This window comes from Pezoporus occidentalis, unplaced genomic scaffold, assembly GCF_034315485.1.
Source record: "Pezoporus occidentalis ecotype Australia unplaced genomic scaffold, CSIRO_AGI_Poc_V1 ctg32, whole genome shotgun sequence".
Taxonomy (NCBI): domain Eukaryota; kingdom Metazoa; phylum Chordata; class Aves; order Psittaciformes; family Psittacidae; genus Pezoporus; species Pezoporus occidentalis.
Genome location: NW_026915158.1, coordinates 3,163,522 through 3,185,829, shown reverse-complemented (window position 1 = coordinate 3,185,829; position 22,308 = coordinate 3,163,522). Strand labels below are relative to the sequence as shown.

General features: G+C 43.0%; 1 protein-coding gene across 2 annotated transcripts; it reads right to left on the bottom strand.

Moving 5' to 3' along the window:
* Nucleotides 1–1,987: 1,987 nt before the first annotated feature.
* RP2 (RP2 activator of ARL3 GTPase) lies at nucleotides 1,988–21,928 on the bottom strand. Of its 2 annotated transcripts, none has more exons than XM_062628618.1 (5): nucleotides 21,640–21,926; nucleotides 9,577–10,242; nucleotides 7,844–7,958; nucleotides 6,593–6,678; nucleotides 1,988–3,333 (listed from the first exon to the last, which is right to left on the bottom strand). In XM_062628618.1, exons 1-5 carry the CDS (start codon nucleotides 21,799–21,801, stop codon nucleotides 3,250–3,252), a joined length of 1,113 nt encoding a protein of 370 aa, XP_062484602.1. In that variant the 5' UTR covers nucleotides 21,802–21,926; the 3' UTR covers nucleotides 1,988–3,249. The 2 variants fall into 2 exon arrangements, with proteins under 2 accessions (XP_062484602.1, XP_062484601.1); XM_062628617.1 differs by lacking the exon at nucleotides 1,988–3,333 and adding an exon at nucleotides 5,699–6,173 and having other exon boundaries at nucleotides 21,640–21,928.
* Between the last annotated feature and the right edge of the window lie 380 nt (nucleotides 21,929–22,308).

The window sequence follows — 22,308 nt, the reverse complement described above, 5'->3', positions numbered from 1 at the left end:
GGTCTAGTGGAAGGTGTCCCTCCCCATGACAGAGGGGTAGATGGTCTTAAGGCCCCTTCTAGTCCAAATCATTCAATGATCTATGATAAAATTGCCCTAGACCACCTCTAGACAGAAGATTCTCATATATGTTGACCAGTTTAAAGCCAAGTTTGGGAATGTATTTAGTGCTTACCTGTTTTCAGGACTTTTTACCTGTTTTCAGACACTAAATGGGATTTACAAAGAAACTGCATTCTAAATGAATAGTTCTACCAGTATAACCACCGCAATCTGTTTTTGCTGTGAGCACATCACTCGCATGCATGCAATAAACGAAGAGATAAGCACGGTTAAAAGCACAAGACTTTTACAAGCTAAAAAACAAACCAAAAAGAAACAACTCCATGCACACACAGATCAGGGAGAAGCACTTTAACAGTCTCCATCCAGGAATCTCTCTACTTGACTCTCTACAGCTTGCTATCAAAACCCTTCTTCCATATTTTATTAGGAAAAACTGCAGTGTAAAGTTAATCACATCCTCAGTGACTTCGGGGGGAAATCTCTGCTGTCAAGAATTCACCTTTTTTGGAAGATGGCTGACCACAGAGTTAATGCTTATTTTCAATTAGCTGTATCTATTTGAAGTCCCCACTTAAACACAGATTTCAGTTTGTAAACTTAATATAATGTAATTACGGTTTGCAATATTTTATAACTTTAAAAAGTCTTCCAGAATCCAGAGTTTAGATGTACAATGTTTATTATGAATCACATTCACAGTGCAATACAAATTACATAAAAAGCTATACAACAAACATATAAAGACTACATGGAGCATGTACCATTCTGTAATGCATACAGTACCTGATGCTTAAGCTAGAAGTGTTCTTAACACCTGTTAGCAAGAAACTGAAATCAAAAGATAAATAATTGGATTAAGAAAGTCCTTCATTATTTAGGTTTTTTTTTAATTAAAAACTTCAGATTGTTAAGCAGGCTATCAAGGTAAAAAAAAAGTTAAAAAAGCAATATCCTGCTCTTTCCTAGCATTTAAATTTTTTTTCCACTGATTCTAGCCTAGATTAATTTTTAACTAACCATCCTGTCCCCCAGGAAAAGTAGTCACAAAAATCAATTCGGCATTTTGTTTCCAGAGCAGGTTGATGATATAAAAAATAAACTATGAACATACATATAACCATGTGTCAGCATATAAGTTTGGAAGTATTATATGTAGAGATTTGGAGACCAAGGTGGTCCAATATGCACTGCTTAGACAACTTACACAATGATAGTTCTGAAGTACATGACACAATGTTCTGTCCATACAAAAAAAAAATACATTTACTGTGTGTGTCTAGATTAATTCCAGCAAGTGTTTGTTGAGGTGTACTTTGGAGACTGACCTAAGATTTTTAGGTATTTAGGTATTTTCACAGCCTTTGCTCACACATATATAAAGAAAATTAAATCCTGGCTGGCTAAGGGCAAAAAAGTGGTAATTTCTGCTACCAGTCAAATTCTGGTGGCTGTTTGATTTCATTTTGCTTTGTCAAATAAAAGCATCTCCCAGAAGTGAGTATCTTTCTTATCTTCAGTACACCAATGGTTTATCGACTTCAGGAGATATTCTTCCTTATTTCATCTATGATAACATGAACAAGAGGTCCCAAGGACATACTCTTGATATATAAACTAATGGAAAGCATTTGCCTAGTAGCAATAAAACAACAGCTCAGAACATCTCCTGGGCATGACAATCATGGACTTCAGGACAACACATTCTTTCACGTGCTAATTCTAAAAAATTAGCACATGAAAGAGAGAGATGTGTTTTTAGCCACCCGCTTCTGGAGCTTGAGCACAAACTGAGGAGTCAAAACTCATTTTCAGTTAAGATGCACAACATCTTCCCTTGTGACAGATGACCATAACAAGGAAATGATTGCTTTAGCACCTCAATACAGCCCCAGTCCATTCAATGGATTGTAAAGGCTACATAAACTGGCAAGCTACTGGTTTAATTAAGAAATTTGGTTTTGTGTGTCTGCACATGCAAACTGTTCAAGTATTACAGAGGGCTTGTAAACCTTGACATAAACTTTAAGTACATATAGAAAAATCAGTAAGGATGTAATGTACAAAAATAAATCAATCATGTATTTAATATTCATATAGGTTTGCATTCTAATATGTACTATATAGCAATAAACATCCTTACAGAACAAATGTATCTCCCAAAATGCTAGTAGCACTTCTCAGGTCTGTTTTAAGAATCAACACAAAATAAACCCTACAGCTGTACGTAGTACTTTGCAGCCAAATTTTCAGTACTACTACTGAGTGTAACACCCTTCCCCTGGGGGTCTAGCAAGAAAGAGTTATTTTAATGCCATCAGAGCCCTTCTCTGACTCCTGGTTGCTATATGGCCCTTCTAGCAAACAACAGTACCAGAAACTTAATGCTCCAAGTCCCAAGGAACCTCATGTATATTCCATACATGGCTTGGGAATACCGGAGGCAGTCATGTCACCAGAGACCCTGAGTGGACCTTAGAGCATCTTCAGTGGAGCACTCATGCTCAGAATTCATCTCAAAGCAGAAGAGCCTGCCAAGTGCTCTCTTACCACAACACTGTTATGATAGCTCTCGGCATAAATACTGCTGCAAACTACTCAAGAAAGATGCTGAAGCAGAATAATACAGACGTACATTTTATAAGTCATGCACTGCTTCTGAAAGCATGCTACAAGGAGAATTCATTTCAAAATAGCATTCAGAAAAAGTCAACGACTACAGCTTCCTCCCTGGCCCCCAGTGAAGACAAATTTGCATGTGGGAGTTTTAAGCAGCGAGTTTCACATAAATGCACTTTCTAAACAACATGTCTGTATTAAAGGGAACAATTACTACTGCATCAAATTTGTACGAGCACTGCACTTCTCAAATGTGTATTACCATTAGATGTTGATAAGGAATATTTAAGCGTCAACAGAAATTTAGAAATCACTGTAAAAAGTTAGTAGAAAACCTCCATTGTCTCTGGAGTTGAAATGTAAGTTTCAAACACAACACACATTGGAAGCTATGCCATTTACTCCAGTTCAGGTAATGTGGTATGACAACCACCAATAGCTTTATAAAAGGATATATAAGTAATACAAAACCAAATGACAAAACTTCTCAGATACTACTGCAACATTCAAGCCAAGTGACATCCAAGTGCTGAGACAAACCGTATGTGAACACCTTCATGTTAAACTTCACATTCCCATCTGCATGTCAGCAAAGTTGTAGAAATTGTCTACATCTTGAGATGCTGATGCCTTGCTTTCTGACACAAAAACCTGTTTTATTAAACAAGGAAATAGTTACACATCACTAATAAACACATTCAAGTACTTTTTGCTCATTTGGAGACAGTAATTGTTATTTTTATATGTGCATTTCTCGAGAGGCTGGGTTCCACTGTGTGATAGAATAGTGTGAGAATTCTCTCAGCCCTCATGCACACTGTTACTGTCACCTGTTCCTACCGACATGCTAGCTGCAGTAACCCTAGCATTCCAATGATGAGAATTAGAAAATTTGGGCTTGATTATTCAGGGGCCACAGCTTCAGATATTCCCCTTTTAGATGTATTTTGCTCGGTAAATTCAAACTCTGTCTAGGAGAGAGTGGGGAAAACAAACATACAAAAACTTCAGACTACCATTAAGCTTTCCTTTAACAAGAAGTCAGGGTTTGTAAGGGACTCCTTTGCACTCTATTCCTCTCAAAAACTTGGCTGCTTCTTTATCAGATGATTACTTGTTTTTATATAACTTCAGTTACGTTTGCTTTTTGCAGAATTGATCAACACATGTGAAAGTCCAAGCTCCATGACAGTCATCTTTGAAAGCTTTCAGCGTACCTACTAAAAATGCCTTAGGCAATGTCCAAATAGTTCAGTGTAACAGACAGTGTTGTGGCTGTTCCTCAATCTGTACATGCAAGTGATAGCCTCAATCAAAAACTGGAGTTCTTACTATCTTATATTTTCTATACCTCCAGAGAAAATCATCACTGTCTGAGCACACTAGCATTGGCATAGCCAAGTGAGTTATTTCAAAGTGATCTGGGACTGCAGGAATGGGTCATTCCAGATGACTCTGCTACAGCAGTCACCACTTTTCTGCTTCAGCTCAGAACACCATCTGACTGTAAATGATGACAATTCCTGAAACTTGTTCATACTTAAATTGTGTTTTAAGATGAATATCCTGTTGCTCAGTAAATTTCTAAACGAAATTAAAAAAAAAAAAAAAGAAAAGAAAAATCACCACAAAGCAAGGAGTTTCCTAGACTGCTGCTTGAATTCATGATAGACTTCTATTTGACAGGACTTGAAAATACCTACTAATTATTCGGCAGTTGTTTGGTGCAACAGCAATCAGTACCATAGTCACAACAGTTAAATATCTTGTTTCAGCACCCCTCAATACCAGGATATTGTGATTTACATTTTGCACAGTATTTTATGAAGAATTGATGAGATGGAGGAACAATATGAGAAAGCATGCCAAAAAAGTCACACCAGAAAGAATGTCAGAGGTAAAGAGTGCAGACTCTCCCAGTCCACACAAATAGAAAGTCTACTTCAGTGCAGAGCATAGAGTTCTCCTTGTAACATGTTGTTTCTAGCAAACAGCTCAAAAAACTGTGGTGGTACTATTGCTGAAGAACTTTTCTACCCTTACTGGAGTACCTAAAGTTGGATTTATTTCAGGAACAAAAACCTGGTGAAATTAAGGTTATTAACTGATGAATTGATATTTTTTAACTGTGGTTTTCAAATGCAAATGTAGCCACCTGCTTAAAAACAGATTAAGCTCCTGCAAAGTCTTACAGGATACATGTCTTCCTAAGAGCTTTTGTTGTTGTTTCTTGATCAAGGATACCTATAATTCTTTCTGAGTGCTACAACAACTCTCAAACATGATAAGGGCAGCCAAGAATGAAGTGAAACCATTTTACAGAGCATTCCTGAACCTTCTGGTAGCAATAAGTCTGAAGTTTGTTAATCCCTAAATTGTTTCTAGATTGTGCCCCAAGGAAGAAATGCATTTTTTAAGGAATGTATACTGGTAATATTTCATTATCTAGGGATCCATGCACAAACCTAGTTTTTATCAGAAGCTTTGGACTTACATTTTATCTAAAGAAAGATATATACTTCTCAGGAAGACTAAAGTTCTGCTTCTTAATTCAGTGCAGCAAGTGTTTTATAAGTGAGGCAGATTTTACCATGTAACCAGGCTGTAAACAGAAGTTTTAAATCCAGATGCAGTAAGTAATTTCATACTTGAAACCAAACCCAAACACTACCAATCACCTCCAAGAACAATGCTTACTTCAAAGCATGAAGCACACAGGCTGAGGTTTCTGGTTTTCAGGTCAGGACGTAGTGTTGTTATAAACAAACACCAGTCATTTCCAATTAGGAAAATATGAAATATTATTTGTTCTAGTAATCAATATCACTTCAATCTTTGAGTCAAGAAAAAGATCAAGAAGAACCAGTGAGTTACCTACCCAGTATCAGCTTTGTTCTGTATGGAAAAAGGAAACAACGCTAACCATATGGCAGAAAAACAAACAAACAAACAAACAAAAACAAACAAAAAAACCCAACCAAACAAAAAAAAAAACCCAGCACTGTAAGCTCTTGTTTTAGAGAGGCCATTTTTATGGTAAAATTTGCAGTGATAACTTTTGAGTCAGAAGAATTGCCCAGAATGTAGTTCTAGGATTATCCAGACTGACAGCCAAATCAAAGCCTGCTACACATCAGGTTTTTGCTGCTGCAATAGCAAACATGAAAAAAGCAAAAACATCAGCTGCATTTGAGATGACTTATTATAAGATAACTCCTTTTCCAGAAACTGGGCTGTCTAGTTCCTAGTAACTCTTTCAAAGGAACCAAAAGACAGGAAGTTGCTGTATGGACATTATGTCTCAAAGACATTCTAGTCTTCTTCGAACAGCAAAGGGTTTGTCACTTTCTTGTTACCAAGAGTGCTCTAATCATTTCCAGAAACTTTCTCAAAACCTTTGCCATTTAGAGAAATGGGGACAGCAAGCAAAGAGGAGGTGTGGTGTCTTTGAAGGAAGGCATTCTGCAATATCCTACACTGCAAAAGTAAACCTTGAAAAAGGATGAAATCCTGAAATCCCATCATATTATCTTTGTCAGGATTTAACAGACTAGAACATCACAACGCAGACTTCAGCATAAGACTTGGAGTAGAGCTTTTCCCTGCTATATTTGTAGAACTTGTTTTCACTATCATGTGAAATAATAGTTTGAAGTGGAAATCTTCTATTCTTCAATTGCTATGATGGGGATTTAGTACTCTCTTTCAAGGGCAATTTTTCTTGTCCCTGACAATCAACTTGAGTTTGGAGTACAAAAAATCCACAAAAACCAACAAAAACCAAGATATTCAGGTTTTACTATTTAGAAACCTAAAAAGACCATGCAGTATGTCAGCAGTATGGCTTTTCCATTAAGTACCCCAGACATTCTGTGACATTTTTTGTCAATAAAGCAATACAACAGCTTACCTTGGTCCCACTGAAAACATCATTTACAATGCTTTGACATCCTTCCACAGCACCATCTCCATTAAACTCCAAAGCAATCACTGGACCTAGAAGATAGTTTCATCTAGAATCAATACTACTTTTAAGCTTGGCATTGAAACAGTAGATTTTTCAACGCACAGGGAATTGTGAAGCTTGCAAGAGGTATTTTATGGTTTTTGCTTGAGCAGCCATAATGCAAGATAAAGAATTAAAAACACTTAACCATAGCTTCAAAGTATAGTGTTATCTGAAAACAAAATATCTGCAATTCCATGCTCATTTTTGCAGAGATTCTGGCAGAATTCCAGTTTTACTCCTTGAACAGCAGCAATGGCAGAAAACCACTAAGGAGCGCAGGGCATCATGGAAGTGAGTCAGATTATACTGCTCAAGTAGTGAGCCATTTCACTGACATCTGGAGTAGGACTGAGTCATTCAGGCATTTTTGCCTCAGTCCCAAGATAGCAAACTGCCTGAATTTTAGACTTGTTCTCACCCACTATTTGCAGATCCCCTTTCTCTGGTTTCATTTTGAACATGTTATTTCTTCCCACATGGGTGCAAAATAGCCTTTAAACTAGACTGCCATCTGATAAGTACAGTAACTTTTGGTCTGTTCTTGCAATGAGCATCGTAGGCCTCTTATGTTACTATGAAAAAACCTGAACGTTGTTACTAAGTTTGGGAGCATATATTGAGCTTTAGCATATAACAGATGGCAAGATGTCAGTAATTCTGCAGGAAAGGACAAAAAACAATCACGGTCAGACCAATAAAAAGGCTTCTGAAATACTCTGACAGTACACCAGTTAAACCAGGAATTTAACACTTGCCTGCTTTATACATATCTATACCTATTTGCTTGAATATATATACGGAAAAACTGAACATCTGGGTATTGAGCGGCAATGGTGAGAAGTTAGAAATAGTCTAAAAGGGTGAGCTTTCACCACTCCCGACAGATCTGCTTGTGCCACTGCTCCTGAGCTATACGGTTGCACCACTAGAGGGGGGGCAGAGCCACAAATTACACGTGGAACAGCTCATTTCTGATGCCTTCAGGAGTTTTGGCTAGTTTAGGACCTCACTGAGGCTTCCAAAACTCATCTCAACTGGGTTTACACTACGCCCTTGAAACACAAATTTGTCCTTCATTCCTCTTTCTTCTCCAGAACTCCCTAGTGACAGCTAGATACCTGTATCAAGGGAAAGCAAATAATACAAACTCACCTTTTTCAAGGAGTGAAATGAATTCCGATGCACACTGCTGGAAAACTCTCTGAGCATCCTCTGCCTTCATGGAAACTTCTTTAGTCTGTACCAGCTGAAAGCCTTTACCAATCATCTGTTAACAGAGAAAGAATTCATGTTAAAAATACTTCTAAGGCAGAGAGTTCAGCTCGAATATCCAGATTATACTGGAATAGACCCATTTTTCACACACACACACATCAAGCCACAGAGCAAAGGGTCCCTTTTTTATTTTTTTTTCATAAACCATTGCTTTTTCTAGATTTCTGTTTATTTTCATTCCATTCATCCAGATTTTCTTCTCTGGCCTAGTGCACCTAGAGGAGTAAATGCAAATGGTTTTGGTTTATACGATGGCTCAGGGTTGTGTTTTTTGCCTCACAATCTCTCATAAATTGAAACTAATGGAAGTTAAAAAAATTCAGCATCTGGAGTCAAGCAGTTAGTTCTCATTAATCTGCAATAGTTCAGTTAAGCATTAGCTCAAACTCTCATCTATCCACTGCTACAGTTTTCCATTTTGGAAAAATAGTTACAAACTTTGGAACACATGCAGCTTTTTACTTTAAATCTGATACAAAACTAAAAGCATGTGGAAAAGGAGCAACTGTATTTGTACTTCCACAGCGTCCATTAACCTAGAGCTGCAAGATTTCCACAGAATTTCACTAACTAGGCTTTTAGTGTTGTCTTAACTCTAATTTCTAAAGAACTACTAACACAAAACACATCTATTATCCTCTTTACTACAGTATTCCTTCTCCAGATACCCATAAGTATCATTATCTCCCTTCACTCAAGTAGCTGTTAGTAGCTCAGTTCCATAAAAAAACAAATGAGCAGTGGGGGGAAGGAGGAGCATGGAAACTCCCCACAGCTTTCTTTCCCTGAAGTTAAAACACAAGGGAAAGAACTCCATCGGTTGTTTTGTTGATCATACAGCACTGGGATCTGCAGCTTTTGCAGATACCTCTTCTGTTGGAAGCTGTAGCTCATGGTTACTGGTTCTGCTCTGTCATCCCTGGCACTCCAGGGTGCTAAAAGCAGCCAGCCACTCCCAGGTTTTAGCCCCAGGAAAGCCCCAAATCTTGCCAAGCTTGGAGCTGCTGCCTCGAAGTTAAAAAAAAGAAAAAAAAAAAAAAAAAAAAAGGAAGAGACAGCACCAGCTATTTAAGTAATGGAAGACAGCTGATCAGCTGTGACACACACTCACTGCCTTTTCCAGAGAAAAAATCCAATACTGGGTGGCAGGGGGAATACAATTTAATATGTTGGGGGTTTTTTAAAGTCCCTGTTAGTACCGGTGAAACTTTCAGGCCAGGCTGCTTTGTTAGCTGTGACTTTCAGGGCAGCAAGCTAACAAGTTAATTGGCTCTTTGCCTTTCACAGGCATTGCCTATCACTCACTACACTTGGCCAAGTTCACCAAATCAACTAAGCATTTTCTTCAGAACGTAGCTTTGGTGTGTGCCATAACAGAAAAGTACACTGGAACTATTACCGGATAGACGTGCTAGTCCCAGAATGTCAGATGTAAAACAACAGATCAGATCCAGTCTCTTACCTTGCTTTAAGGTAAACAGTGCAGTTGACCAGTATGGTTAGTAGACAAGCAGGGCCTCTGGGTTATCCCTTCAGGGAGCACCAGAGGCTGTCTAGAGGCAACTTCAGTTAGAAATTCAAACAGCTGAATGAAGACAAAGGTTGCTCACCTCATCAATTAACTTCCGGGCATTTGCGGTTGTGTAGTCACCAGCGAAAAACACAGCCAAACACGATTCATCACTGTTTTTCTGTCTCTGCCCTCGAGTTACTGGTATTATGCTCCTTGTAACATCGGTAGAAATTCTGACAGCTTTCAGCTCCTCAGAGCTGGGCAGAGGAACATAATCTTGGACTACAGCATTCTCAGGCAAAAGGCCCCAGTTATTTTCTCCTGACACAGGGGTAAAGTCATGGATGTTGCTCCATGTGTTATTGAAGATACTCAGTCCAGCATCTTTAAATTGTAAAGCAAGCTCAGGATAATAGTACTGGAAACATCCAAATTTCATACCAGTGGAGGACTCGATAATGGGCTGGGTGGCACAGCACAAAAATACCTCCAGCTTTTTGCAGTCCCGAGCGCGAAACTGTTGACAGGCCACTATACATTTACAATCTTTGCAGTCACGGAAAAACACACTGCCCTTTATTGGTCCTAAAAAGATTTGGCAGTTTACACAGTCATCAATAGTGATTGTAGCAGAATTGTCAAATATGTAGATCTTACAGTTCTCACAATCCTGAATGATGAATTGTTGCCCTGCTACTTTTCCAGGCAGCCGGCCCACAGTTTCATCTTTAAGTCCAGAAAATGTGTAATCTTTGGGGTCAATCTGAAGAAGGAAGAAAAAAAACAGAAAACATGAAAGCTTCCCCATACAGAGACTATTATAATGCTAAATGTGAATTCACTTGTATTAACTGAGGTAGCACTGAATTCTACAGGATAACCTGCCAGAAAACTCTTTGAAGAGTGATGAAAGATTAGAAGCAGATCTTTTATCTAAACTACTAGAATGCACAATGAAGAATTGAAACTATACTTCTGAGATGCTCCAGGAAGAAACCCAACTAACTCAGTTTGTCCTCTAATACAGAATGAAGGCAGGGGCAGCTAGTTCTCTCTGTGGCCTCTAAACTGTTTCATATATACATATATATTCATATATACAATAACTGTAATAAATGAAATGGCCAAACTTACAGATTCATACAGATACACAGTATTCCCTTTTCAAGTAGCTTTCTCAGTCATATTTTACCACATCTCAAGATGATGCAAGGAAACCCTGCTGCTTTCAAGCAGCATCGTCTTTATTATGTTTGCAAACTACAAAGACCTCACTTATCTGTGCCACAGCATTATCTTGTGCTAACAACGACAGGATTCCTGGGCTAACAACAGCTATGTGATTGTTTTAGCTACAACCAACAGGCAAATATTGGCAGTGGTGGTGCAGAGGCATGTTTACTGACATCTCCTCCTCCATGCTCCAGCATCCCACTGCCAAGGAGAGACACTTGAGACAGGCTGTGGCTTTCTCTACTGGGGAGCAGGGACTGAAGAGCCACATGGTGCCCAGGATGGTCTGCAATACAGGTGGAGAGCATGAATAATACAACCCATGCTGTCGTAACACCAAAGGAATCCGAGCTGGCTCATTTCCAGATAGACCTAAGTCTCAAGACAACTATAATTCCCAGAGCAAATTCTACTCTGCCCTCTTGTGAAAGCTTATTAAAATAGCATTTAGAAGTATACAAGTACCTGAACTAGTTTAACACAAAACCAATTCACAAACCTGCTTTTGATTTTCTGCCTGAGGGCCCTAAATTTTGCTGCACGATAATCAGTGTTAATGTATTACAAAAGTTTCTGTATAGCCTAACTTGTAAAAAAACTCCTCCTCCCCAGAATTTCAAACATTTGCATGAGATTTCAAGACCAAAAAAAGGCATGAACCAGGATGGGCTAGTGCCAGACATCCACTAAACCAGCTCAGCCTGTGAAGCTTTAGTCCAGCACAGCTAATGGAAGCTAAGATACTAGTTCCACCAACTTCTAAAATGTACTCCTTTATATACAACATACCTGACCTCCAGACAGTTTGCAGCTGATGAATCTTCCAAATAAAATGCAAATTGAGACAATGAAGATGGCTTCCTAGGAATCTCCCCTCAATCATACTTAATATCACTAGAACACATCCAGGAAAGGTAGTTGGAAGAATTTCAAGCAAAATTATGAGGCTCAAATGATAAGGTATGCATCATGGAGACAGCCACATAGTACAGATAGTAGGATAGCCATGTAGCAGGATTCCGACCCTCTAAGGTCTTAAGTCTCATGAAATGTTTTACATTTGATCCATATATAAGATATTTGTATTAGTTTTGTCCCATCCCTGGCAGTGTTCAAGGCCAGGTTAGATAGGGCTTTGAGCAACCTGCTCTAGTGGAAGGTGCTCCTGCCCATGGCAGGGGATTAGGAATTAGATGAGCTTCGAGGTCCTTTCCAACCCAAACCATTCTATGATTCTATGAAGTATGAACATGCAGAAGTGTCTAGGCCTGGGAATGCACTTTTCTTGCTTGTTTTCTTTCTGTTAATTCCCCTACTGACAAAAATAGCACATAAAGCCTCTTAAGTCTGTGTGTCTACCATATAGCTGCAGCTTTTAATGTCACTGGGTCAGCAGCTGACTCTTGGATGTCATCAGCTGTATATAAGTCCAAAGCTGAACCACCATCTGTTGTGATTTAAACAGACAGGGAATTACTTTTTTGAGAACAATATTTAAAAGAGAAGACCTTTCTGTAAGTGGTTTAGAAAGACTCTGCAAATTCTTGTTTGCTCAGCTAGCTAGACTGAGATGACTAGGGGAAAACCATAATCCCTTAAGTACAGCAGTAACTTCTCATATTTGTGGTGGCATACCATTGCTGACTGAAACTCCTTTTCTGATGGACCCAGTGAAAAAGTCTTGTTAAGACATGAAGCCATACCAGAAAGAGTTCAAGAAGCTGTTGGGATCCTCAGCCATTCTAAGTACAGTAACTGTGAAGGTCTAGTACTTCTGAGTCATCTTCCAAATGGGAGCTCTCTAGTCTTAGTGCCAGTAAATTGCATAATGGTGGTTGAAGGGATGTACATTATCTACAGCCTTCATGTATGGCCTCTGACCTTCTTGCAAGACAAGTGTTTACAGGAAGGAAAGCTGCTTAATACACTCTGCACTTGCTGCAGCAGAGCTTCCTAGAGTTCAAAGGAACCATGACAAATTTTTGTCTTCACTTCTCTCCCTTCTTTGTTCTTTAAAATCCCTGCTCCTTACAATTTGTCCTTCAGCCCTTCATAACAAATTTATCACCAGTGACATTGCTGATAACCAAGATAGACTTGAATACCTCTGTCGAGGGGGAGGAATATTGTGCAAACAGGGATTACTTTTTCGTCATCATATCTGATTAGTTTAGGTCCCTCTATGGAGTAATTCTTGAACCTGCACATAGCACTTCTGTTAGAAGGTTTCAACTCTTGAACTATGCCCATACCTATTACTGCATGACTCATATCTACTCTAAAAACTCCTTAAATTCAGCTGAAAGCATTGAAAGTTGCTTCTATAAATACTGTCATCATTTGGACTTATACCAGCCTGAGGAAAAGACATAGGAATGTATTGAGGGATGGAGAGTAAAGCAACTGTGTGGGTGGGATGAGTAGATTTGGACAAAGTTCTCTGAAGCTTTATCCAAATGCAAAGGATAAATAGATGAGTTATCAAACAGTAGATTTTTGCTGACCTGCCACATGCTTATGATTTTACAGCATTAGTTGCCCAGATGAACAGACAGAGATATCTACATAGCCCTGACTGTGGTCATATGAGGCTGCAGAGGTTACTTTCTTCTGCTGGTGTTGGTCTTTCTAGCCTGCTTTTTTGCTACGCTGCAAAGACAGAGCTTAAGAAGCAGTTAGCGCTGACTGTCAGGGGAAGGAAGGTGGACACAGTGATTTAATACTAACCTGCTGATGATAGTGCAGACTTCAGAGATGGTGAGCATGAACTAAAAAGGCAAACAGCATCCTGGCTTGCATTGGAAATAGCATAGCCAGCAGGACTAGGGAAGTGACCATTCCCCTGTATTCAGCAAACTCCTTAACATGGTGAACAAACTGAGATGTAAGAGTCGTGTCAGGGCATGACCCAGCTCATGGCAGGGAAATAAAATTGAGCTCCTGATTTTGGCAATAAGCTGATTTATTTGTCTTACCATTAAACTCAACTACTACTCTCTCAAGCGCTCTCATCTGAAACTGGCTGTAAGCTGTGGTTAGCTGACTAAACAATGTTTTTCACCTAGGCCTAAATAAAATTGCAAGGTGGATGGGAAGTTTCATACATCTCTATAAAGGTGTCCTGGGTTCAGCAGTAGCAGTCATGTTTCTCCTTCTTGGTAGCTGGTGCAGTGCAGTGTTTTGACTTTCGGCCTGGGAACAGAGCTGACAACAATGATGTTTTGGTTTGGCCAAAGACTTTGTGAGCCTCATGCTCTGCCAGGGAGGAAGGGAAGCCAGGAGGAAGCAGAGACAGGACACCTGACCCAAACTGACCAAAGAGGTATTCCATACCACATCACGTCATGCCTGGGATGTAACTGGGAGTTAGCCAGAAGGGCTGGGTCTGCAGGGTTGGAGGAGGTATGAGTCAGTGCTTGGTCGGGCTGGGGGGGGGCAAGTTATCGGTCAGCTGGTTCTGAGGTGTTGTATTCTCTTCCCTTGTTATTTCCTTTATCATTGTCATTATTGGTGGTAGCAGTAGTGATTTGTGTTATACCTTAGTTACTAAACTGTTCTTATCTCAACCCATGGGAGTTGCACTCTTTTCGATTCTCCTCTCCATCCCTCTGGGAGTAGGGGGAGGGAAAGAAGGGGGGGAGTGAGTGAACGAGTTACCTGACTGGGTTTAAACCACGACAGTTCTTTTTGGCGCCCAACATGGGGCACGAAGGGTTGAGATAACGACAGATCTGACCGGATTAATAGTCACTCATCACAATGCTGATTTATTGGCTCTCAGAGTTGTTCCTCTTGATCTCACAGTTTCAAAATGTAGTACCTTACTTAGAGCTGGTATTTGCTGTGTTAGTGTTTATCAAGTGTGGGGCTTGGGCTAAGGTTCTTGTCTCACTGTGCTTCATGGCAATGGCTTGTAATACGGGCGGGCTCCAGCAGCAGGGCGGGACGGACGTGGCCGTGGACTTGTACCTGGCCGTCCGGCTGCTCTTCACCGTCCTGGCCCTCGCCCTCGCCTCCATCTTCGTGAGGCTGCGGGGAGCCGAGGGGGAGCGGCCCCGGGAGCCGGCGGCTGCTGAAGCGGCCCGGGAGAGCGGCCCCGGGGACCAGGCGGCGGCGGGAGCGGGGCCGGAGGCCGCGAGGGGACGGCTGCGGGTGGAGGAGGTCGGGGAGGTCGAGGAGCGGAAGGAAGCGGCTGCCGAGCAGCGGGAGAAGACGGCGGAGGAGCCGAGCTCCGCGGAGGAGCCGAGCCCCGCGGAGGAGCCCAGCCCCGCGGAGGAGCCGAGCCCCGCGGCCCAGCCCAGCCCCGCGACGGCCGAGAGCATCCCCCGGAAGCCGCCCGCCAAGCCCCAGGAGGATGCAGGAGAGCACGCAGCATTTCCCAGCAAGGCAGAGGAGGAAGAGCTGGACTCAGAAAAAGAGAAGCTGGCGGTGGGAGAGCCGGCAAGCACAGCAGCTACACCAGCCCCAGTGACAAGTACAGCAGCATCGTGTGAGAGTTCTGAAGGTTTTGAATGGCCTTTGGGTGTCCTTGGGACCTGCCTGCTGATTGTGATGGGGATCAGCATGTTGGCACACACACAGACTGTGTTCTACCCACAACCATTTTGTCTGATCTCAAAAGTTAAGCAGAGTCAGCTTTGGGTCTTGTCTGCGGTTAGACGACAATATAAGGGGACCAAGAGGTTTTCTCCAAGGCTAGACAGTCATGAGTGGCAGGGTGTGTGGGACAGTATGGGCAAGTATCTAGTCCACTGGGCCCCTCCAGTGCTTTGGAAGCGTCGGAGATGGAAGGCAGCTGTGTGGAGTGCCCAGCAACAAGCTGCAGAAACTGCTGAAGGGGACAGTGAATTATTTTAAGCCTGGTGGGCCCATGGCACTTCAGGCCATCAGAGCAGAGATGCAACATAAAGATGGACTCATGATCGAGGGGTGGACTTAGCAATGGACACTATTGCCCAGGTTATTCACGAGTGTGAACACTGCACACAGTCTCTCCTGCTCTGAAAGACTGTTACAAGAGATGGAGTCTGATATCATGGACCAGAGAGACTCAGCAGCTTTATAGGGACTGGTCCATGCACTAAGATAAGAGTATATTGAAAATGTGGGATCTGAGCATGACGTGAATTGTATGGAATAAGGGGTGGATAATGTCCTGGGTTCAGCAGTAGCCGTCATGTTTCTCCTTCTTGGTAGCTGGTGCAGTGCAGTGTTTTGACTTTCGGCCTGGGAACAGAGCTGACAACAATGATGTTTTGGTTTGGCCAAGGACTTTGTGAGCCTCATGCTCTGCCAGGGAGGAGGGGAAGCCGGGAGGAAGCAGAGACAGGAAACCTGATCCAAACTGACCAAAAAGGTATTCCATACCACAGCACGTCATGCCTGGGATGTAACTGAGTTACCCGGAACGGCTGGGTCTGCAGGGTTGGAGGAGGTATGGGTCGGTGCTTGGTCAGGCTTGGGGGGGGGCGAGTTATCGGTCAGCTGGTGCTGAGGTATTGTATTCTCTTCCCTTGTTATTTCCTTTATCATTATTATCATTGGTGGTAGCAGTAGTTATTTCTGTTATACCTTAGTTACTAAACTGTTCTTATCTCAACCCGTGGGAGTTGCATTCTTTTTGATTCTCCTCTCCGTCCCTCCGGGAGTAGGGGGAGGGAAAGAAGGGGGGGAGTGAGTGAACGAGTTACCTGACTGGGTTTAAACCATGACAAAAGGCCACTGTGTAGGACAAGCTACTGCTGCTTCAGAGGTGTTTTAGAGCAGAGCGGTTTAGAAGGGCATGCTTAAGTGCCAAATTTAAAAAAAATCTGTAAGTTTTGGTACCTCTGAACTTCTCCTTCTGAAGAGAAGTAACTGTTCCTGTACTGTTTTGATGGAAGAAAGTAAAACTGTCTCCCTCAACATAAAGGAACACACATGGGCAGGGATGCCTCATAATAGACCATGTTGCCCAAGGCTCTGTTCAACCCTGCCTTGAAAACCACCAGGGATGGAGCATTTACCACTTCTTTGGATAACCTGTTCCAGTGCCTCACCACTTCTTTGGATAACCTGTTCCACTTGCCTCACCAAGTTTCTTCTTTATATATAACCTAAATCTCCCCTGTTTAAGTTTGAACCCATTGCCCCTTGCCCTATCACTACAGTCCCTGATGAAGAGTCCCTTCCCAGCATCCTTGTAGGCCCCCTTCAGATACTGTAAGGCTGCTATGAGGTCTCCACGCAGCCTTCTCTTCTCCAGGCTGAACAGCCCCAACTTCCTCAGCCTGTCTTCATACAGGAGGTGCTCCAGTCCCCTGGTCGTCCTCTTGGCCCTTCCCTGGACTTGTTCCAACAGTTCCATGTCCTTTTTATGTTGAGGACACCAGAACTGCACACAATACTCCAAGTCAGGTCACATGAGAGCAGAGTAGAGGGGCAGGATCACCTCCTTTGACCTGCTGTTCATGCTCCTTTTGATGCAGCCCAGGATACAGTTGGCTTTCTGGGCTGCAAATGCACACTGAAGCCAGCTCATTTTAAGTTTCTGGTGACCAACACCCCCAAGTCCTTCTCCATAGGGCTGCTCTGAATGTCTTCTCCACCCAACCTGTAGCTGCACCTGGGATTAACCCAACCCAGGTGTAGGACCTTGCACTTCGCTTGGTTGAACTTCATGGGGCTGGCATTGGCCCACCTCTCAAGCATGTCAAGGTCCCTCTGGATGATCTCTTGCAATACTTGCATGGGTTTGGTGCCCTTAAGCACCGAGTTGCAACATTCTCTGGAGACTGTTGAAGTTACTCACCTCTGGCAGATTTCTAGATTCTTATGCAACAAGAAAAGGTGGAATGAGGGACAGCATGTGCAAGTTCCAGTCACTAGCATACAGATTTTAATCTTGGAACATCTGCACACCCTGACTTCAAACATGGCCAATATAATAGTCTGAATGCACATTTCATTCAACTCTTTGTAATCTTCCCTCTCTTCCAGAGTACCTGTAATAGCATAAACTGGTCATACTCATGCTTTTCTGAGTAGCAAACCATTGCCAAATACAGCAAATAGAAGAGGAAGAAGAAAGGAAGCTACCACATGCCTATATCTGACTTCATGGGAAATACTGTTTAATATGAACCTGCAGACCTTTTCTCAATTGATGGTCTACATTTTGAGAAACACACCAGCAGTTTTGGTGCACTGTGAAGCATAAGGGAGGTGCTTTGGATTTAAGGACAAAATATTTGTTTAGTTACAGGAAAAAAAAAAAAAAGGTGATTTTATTTATATTCCAAAACAAGATATAAAGCAGCTACCTAAATGAGATCTAGGTAGTTCACAATGCCCACATCAGCTCAGACCATTTTAGCACAGTCCTCGAACATAAGGTTAATAACAAAAGATCATGGTTTATATAGAAAGTTAAACCTCTGAGGTTTTAAAACTGCTTAAATACAGCCATCATAACCAGCAATGATAGCTGTGTGTTTCCTATCAACTAAAGCAGTCAAGTTGCAAGTCAACTGACAAAAAACAAAACCATACTTGTTCCTTCTGAAAGAAAAAATTATCTGGGAGGGAAAGTCCCTCTAAGCTTTAAATGCCATTGCAATCCTAATCCTATTTCTTTGAACATGAGACAACAGCAAAAAAAGACTATGAAGCTTTTTGTGTTTCTTCTCATGCAGAAAAGGTCATAGCACGTGGGTATATCTGCCATAATAAGACATGAACCCCCGTTCCCATCTCTATGTACCCACATTCAGTTAGTTCTGTAGTCTTCACTCTGGTCATACATGTAAACATTTGTCACAGAGAAGGTAGTCAGGTAGGAAAAGAAAAGGGAGTCCAGGAGCAGAAGTAAAATCTTACATTTCAGGTGGAAACCTATCTGAAGACTGAGGAGGGCTGAGCACCACCTAGTTCCTCTCACATTTGGTCAGAAGGAGAGTCTCTCAACAGCTGAATGACATCAACACGCAGCAAGTCCCCAGGATGCAATGCAGTAACAATAAACTCTAATAACTGTGCTGTACATAGTCTCCTGGTCTAAGAATCCCAGAGAAACTGAATATTCATCCTTTTCCCTTCTGTTTGAGATATCTGATCCTTTGATTCTTCCACTGCACCACAAGTAATCTTTACTCAGTTCTCCGAACCCACGGGTCAGCAAGCATTACAGAGATCTCAACAGACTTGCACTGCAACCTAAACTTGATTAATTTTTGTACACTTTAAAAACACAGGCTTCTGTCCTCACTTAAATGAGGTCATGTAGTAATCTGAAAAGGCCATTCAAATTCATATACTTGCCTTTATTTCAATTCAACTATCAGCACTTTATAATATTTTGTATTTAAAGTTTTCTACTGCATGGTCAATTTTCAGGACTATTATACAGGAGTTATGTGTCAAGGTCCTTCTGGACAATCTCTTGTAATACTTGCATGGGTTTGGTGCCCTTAAGCACCAAGTTACAACATTCTCTGGAGACTGACTATATATGGATACATAGTCATACATACATACATACATACATATGACTATATGTTACATTATACATAATATGACTAGGATATCGTCATATTACTCTTTGGCTAGGTCTACGCTAGCAAACAGTACCAATACTAATAACCTTTTGCCATCAGAACATAATTAAAATAGACTACAGTAGCAAAGCTACTTCAGAAGCAGAAGAAATAGTTTCACTGGAGGAACTACTCAGGTTCAGAGCTTTTTACAGCACAGCTGTCAGCTAGCAGTCTCACTACAGCGAGAGTTTCAGCAGGTCACTAGTTTACAGGAAGACAGCTGGAATGTCTGAGTAGCAAGGCTTACCCACCAGTGAGAATGTACAGAGGATAGCTTAGAAGAACAGCAGGCAGTTGCCAGACCTGTTTGAAGGACTGCACTATATAACCAGAACTGCATCACTGGGTAGGAGAGCCTAAAATGAGAAACCCACTCCCAACCCTAATGGTGCATCAATACGTTATTAAAAGTATCAGAGACAATACTTAAAAGTTACCACATTAACATAGTATCACTTAATACAAACTGGGATCAACATGTTTAGCACACTAAGTGTTCAGCATTCTTTTACAGTATCAGAACTGATTTCCTGGTTTAATGTACTAAGCGTATGCCCCCCAAAGCCCAGTACAAGATAAAGCTGAAAACAACAAAAGAAAATGGGTTTAAAACAGCCATTCTTAAGCTGTGTAGTACTAAAATCAAGCAGCTAATTTGTCAGCTTTCCCAGTTCAGTAGCACAGCCCAGGCTCACAGATTCTTCTGGTTTCTAAGAGTCTTTTACAGAAAGGAGGAAATTGTTGTACATGCAATATATTACATGCTTTGCTTCCCCCCCCCCCCCCCCCCAATGGATTATTGGTGCTTCAATAGCTTTGTCTGTTAGCTTGAACCTACTTCTAGCACATCAGCAATGGCCATCTCCCTAGCAACAAGGCTGACTGTTCTCTAAATCAAGTGTTACTATGTCCTGGCTTTCCTCCTCCTAGTTTCAGAAGTTAGCACCATATAAGCAGATTGGACTGAAAGTCTCATATCTGTCAAGCTTTAGCTGACGAATTTGCTCTAAAATAAAAAATAAATACAATATTTCAAATGCTGATTTAGTAAATTACTTCTGCACAGGACTAAGATTTCTTCTGCTCTAAGACAGGCTTTCAACACAGCCCTCTCCTTGTGAGAAGCCTCCATAGAAGTAACAGGTTGCCATGCTCCTCTTCCCTATCCAGTGCTGCACTGCAAATATCCACTAGCAAGTCAAAACAACAAGCCCTACACAGATCAACCATCTTTATCCTCAAGGAACCAATTCCCCAGGGTCATGTGCATGCTCTCTCAATCTCAGTTTGTCTTAAGCTACTTGGAAGACTTAAGGGACGCCCTAGAGCCATGTTTAAAAAACCAAACAAGCTAAGCATTCAAATAAGTTAAGGCATTTTCTTTTCTACACTTGCAAAATGAGGCCTAAAGGTTTGAGGATTTTGTTTGTTAAAACCACATCGAGTTTACAGCTGTTTTCCCCTTCCTGCCACCCCAAAGGCAGGTGGAGAGGAGGGGAGACCCAGCAGTGCTATAATGTCGTATGAGGAAGTGAAACTTGAAATGAGGGTGGTGAGAAATACATTTAATCCAGCACTTCAGTGCTTTCCTGCTTGAATCTTCCTGCTGCCTTCAACAGGTCAAGAAACAGCACGGGGATGGATTTATCTTCATGTATCACTTCAGGGACTGATAGGGTAATTCTAGTTCCAATCGCTTTCAAAAACACACACCCAAAAATACCCCCAAAACACATCCTAAACAGAAAGATCCCAACAACCCAAGCAGGAAGAATAAACATTACTGACAACCAGGGCACAAGTTCTATACCTCCACTGAAGCACCAGGAGCGGGGACTTCACTTCAGGCCGGCAAAGACCGCTACTGCCCGACAGACACAGGCCCATCACCCGCAGCGCCTGTCCCAGCTCAGGCTGACGGCCACCACCATGGGGTGTGTCCCACCCCGGGGGAGCAGGGTCGGGGCGGCAGCCGCCGACACCGCCGCGGTCAGCTCAGCCGGACCGGGACCGCCGCGCGCACAGGCGAGCCACAGGAGCCAAAGCACTGCCCTCTCCTCTTGCGAAACCGAAGGTAAAATGCTGAGGCTAAACACTTCTCAATTGCTTAACAAACGCACTTAACTGCGCGGACCGAGCCGTAACAGCGGTACCGGGGGAACCCCCTAATCGCTCCCCCCCCCCCCCCCTTCCCGCCCTGTGTCCAGCGGTCACCACCCGGCGCCGGGGCCCCGCCACGGCTACAGCCCCACACCTCCCCTACCCCAGCCGGCAGAACACAGTAAGGGGCTGCCCGACTACCCGGCAGCCGATACCCCCGCCCAACGCGGGGACAACAGCCGGTGCGATACCTTGGCTCGCTGGTCCCAGCTGTACTGCGGCGCCTTTTCCTCTCCAGCCGCCTCATCTTGGCCGGCTCCCCCCGGCGCCTCTTGCTGCTGCTGCTGCTGCTGCTGCTTCTGCTGCTGCCCGTCCTGGGCAGGCTTGCCGCGGCGGGAGAAGCAGCAACCCATGACGGCACCGGCACCGCCGCCACCCGACCGGCCTGCGGGGAGAGGCTGGGAGCGGGGGAGCCCGCGCCAGCGCAGCTCCTCGCCGCCCCGCCCCGCTCGCTTCCGGTTTCTCGCCGTCTCCCGTAGCGACCGCAACACTTCCACCCGCTCCCCGGCTCCTCCCGCCCTGCCCCAGCCGCCACCCCGCAGTGCCGCGGCCGTGTCTGGCAGCTGGAAGGCAGCGCCGAGCTGAGGGGCCCGCCGGAAACGGGGGTCTTCAGTGACTGCTTGCTCCCTCTCCCGCAGCGGTGAGGGTGTCCCCACACCCGTCCCGCGGGAACGGCACCGACCTGCCCGGCACCGGGTCTGAGGGCTTGGTAACCGCTCATGAACCGCCAGCCCTAACGGGGGGAGACGGCTGAGCCCGTGGGAGCCCGTGTCTGAGCTGAGGCCGTGCGCGGGTTCCCCTACGGACGTCGCAGAACCGTAGAACGGTATTGGATTGGAAGGGGTCTTAAAGATCATCTA